Source organism: Echinops telfairi, unplaced genomic scaffold, assembly GCF_000313985.2.
Source record: "Echinops telfairi isolate 266 unplaced genomic scaffold, ASM31398v2 ScPeMD7_7469;HRSCAF=8507_1, whole genome shotgun sequence".
Taxonomy (NCBI): Eukaryota; Metazoa; Chordata; class Mammalia; order Afrosoricida; family Tenrecidae; genus Echinops; species Echinops telfairi.
In genome coordinates this window covers 118,721,798-118,723,698 of record NW_022111373.1, presented here as the reverse complement: position 1 = coordinate 118,723,698, position 1,901 = coordinate 118,721,798, and the positions used below count along the sequence as shown (strand labels likewise).

Below are 1,901 nucleotides of genomic sequence, written 5' to 3'. Positions count from 1 at the left end.
TCTACTCTGTTACATGGGATCAGTACATTAGATATTGACTGTAAGGCATGTAGCAAAATAATTTCTGAGGAGATCTGAAGTGACTTTAAAAAGTTCATAGAAAAATGAAGTGAGGAGATGCAAATAAAAAAGATAAACTCCATTTCTCAATATAAGCTACCAAAGCCAAGATACGTTTGTAAGTGCTGATACCAGATGTTTAGTCCATCACTAAAGAATCGAGACTCTTGGGCATTGAACCATGTCAATGGAGTCTTTTTCACATCATTAATGGGATGCCTAATGATTTCCCACAGAAACTATAGAGAACTTGCCCATGTTTGATGAGAAGAATGAGCAGGACCATTGTCCTGGTGGCGAAAGACTCTCTGGTGACATTTTCCTGCTAAAGTGTTGTCTAACTTTCTAAAACCATTCTTTGTCCCCCAGGAAGTCCAGGAACAAAATGCCTTCAGCATCTCTCCAAAATCGTTGCACAACCTTTACTCTTGACTGGTCAGCTTTGATGGTACCTTATTTTCGGGCTCTTACGTTTAAAGTGATGTTTCATCTTCCGTTACAGCTCTTCCAAGAACTGCTTCAGTATCTTGATCACAATGTTTGACATTTCCATAGAAAATTCCACTGTTGTATGCAGCTTCCCTGGATGCAATAGCTTTGGCATGCATCAAAAGGAAATTTGCTCACCTTGAATTTTTCAGTCAGTCAACTGGACAATTGAGAACACTTGGTGTAAACGGAACGACAGCTCGGTGCTAGCTATTGCTTCATAAGGGCAAATTGATGTGGATGGCCTGCCAGTGCAGGCTGCATTTTTAACACCATCTTGTCCTTGCTTAAAATGACCTCTGTAAACAGTTGACTTCTTTAGGACATTGTTCCCACAAACTTTTTGTAAAGCAGCAATGATTTGACCATTCTTCCACCCAAGCGTCACCATATATTTGATGCTATTCTTACTCCAGTTTTATCCGAACTCATGTTGCTCTGATAGGAGCTCTTTTTAAAGCGTCTGCCTTCTCTTTCTTAGTGCCTTTAGTTGGATCCTGTTCATCCATTTATAATGGGATAATGAGTTTATTTTTGTGCAAAAAATGGTCAAATCTATGAATAGTTTTTTTCCCCACAGTGCCCATTTTCCTTGAACTTTGTGAAGACCTCTCATATATGTAGGGCTCTGTCCACTGTGAAATGCTGTTTCATGTGCACTGTTTGTTCTTGCTCCCCAGTTGTGATCATGTGTGCGAGCAGCGACACCATCCGGAGCATCATGCTGGCGGCACACCGGCACGGCATGACCCATGGAGACTACGCCTTCTTCAACATCGAGCTCTTCAACAGTTCTTCCTATGGTAACTCTCGTTCCAGTGCCTTCTCCTGCCAGTAGCATGTCTACGAGGGGTTGTGGGGAAGAGTCTCTGATTTGAGTTATGAAGATAGATTTGCTTTCTCTAACTACCATTTTAGAAATGTGTGGTTCTCTGAGAATGAATCTAGAGTAGAAGATATGGTGTCTCATGATGCCCAGAGCTGCGTCTGGGGGTGAGCAGAGCCAAGAACTTATCAAGGCCCAGAAGCCCTTTGCCCAGAACTTTTCTGTCATCGGGTGGCTCCCATGATGGACTATTAAAATAAGTTTATGGAGCTTTGGTCAGCATATGGTGTATATATATATTTTAATAGAATGGGTTATACTAAAACCTATGGATGAAACCGAATTGGTCTTGCCAAAGCTTTCACATGAGCACATGTATTATTTCACAAAACTTTTATCTGAGTAATATAATTATATGCTTTATGCATACACGTATGGACACATATACGCATATGTGGAATGAATTGCAATGTAAAAGAAATTTCTTACTCAAAGTTCAAAACAATAACAACAACAACAACAACAC

At 40.4% G+C, this 1,901-nt stretch overlaps 1 protein-coding gene across 1 annotated transcript in view; it reads left to right on the top strand.

Moving 5' to 3' along the window:
- Nucleotides 1-1,901, top strand: part of NPR3 (natriuretic peptide receptor 3) — a 94,410-nt gene that overhangs the window by 11,394 nt on the left and 81,115 nt on the right. Inside the window, exon 2 of the mRNA XM_045285266.1 lies at nt 1,230-1,352. Coding sequence (XP_045141201.1) covers nt 1,230-1,352 — 123 coding nt within the window. The remainder of the gene's footprint in view (nt 1-1,229; nt 1,353-1,901) is intronic.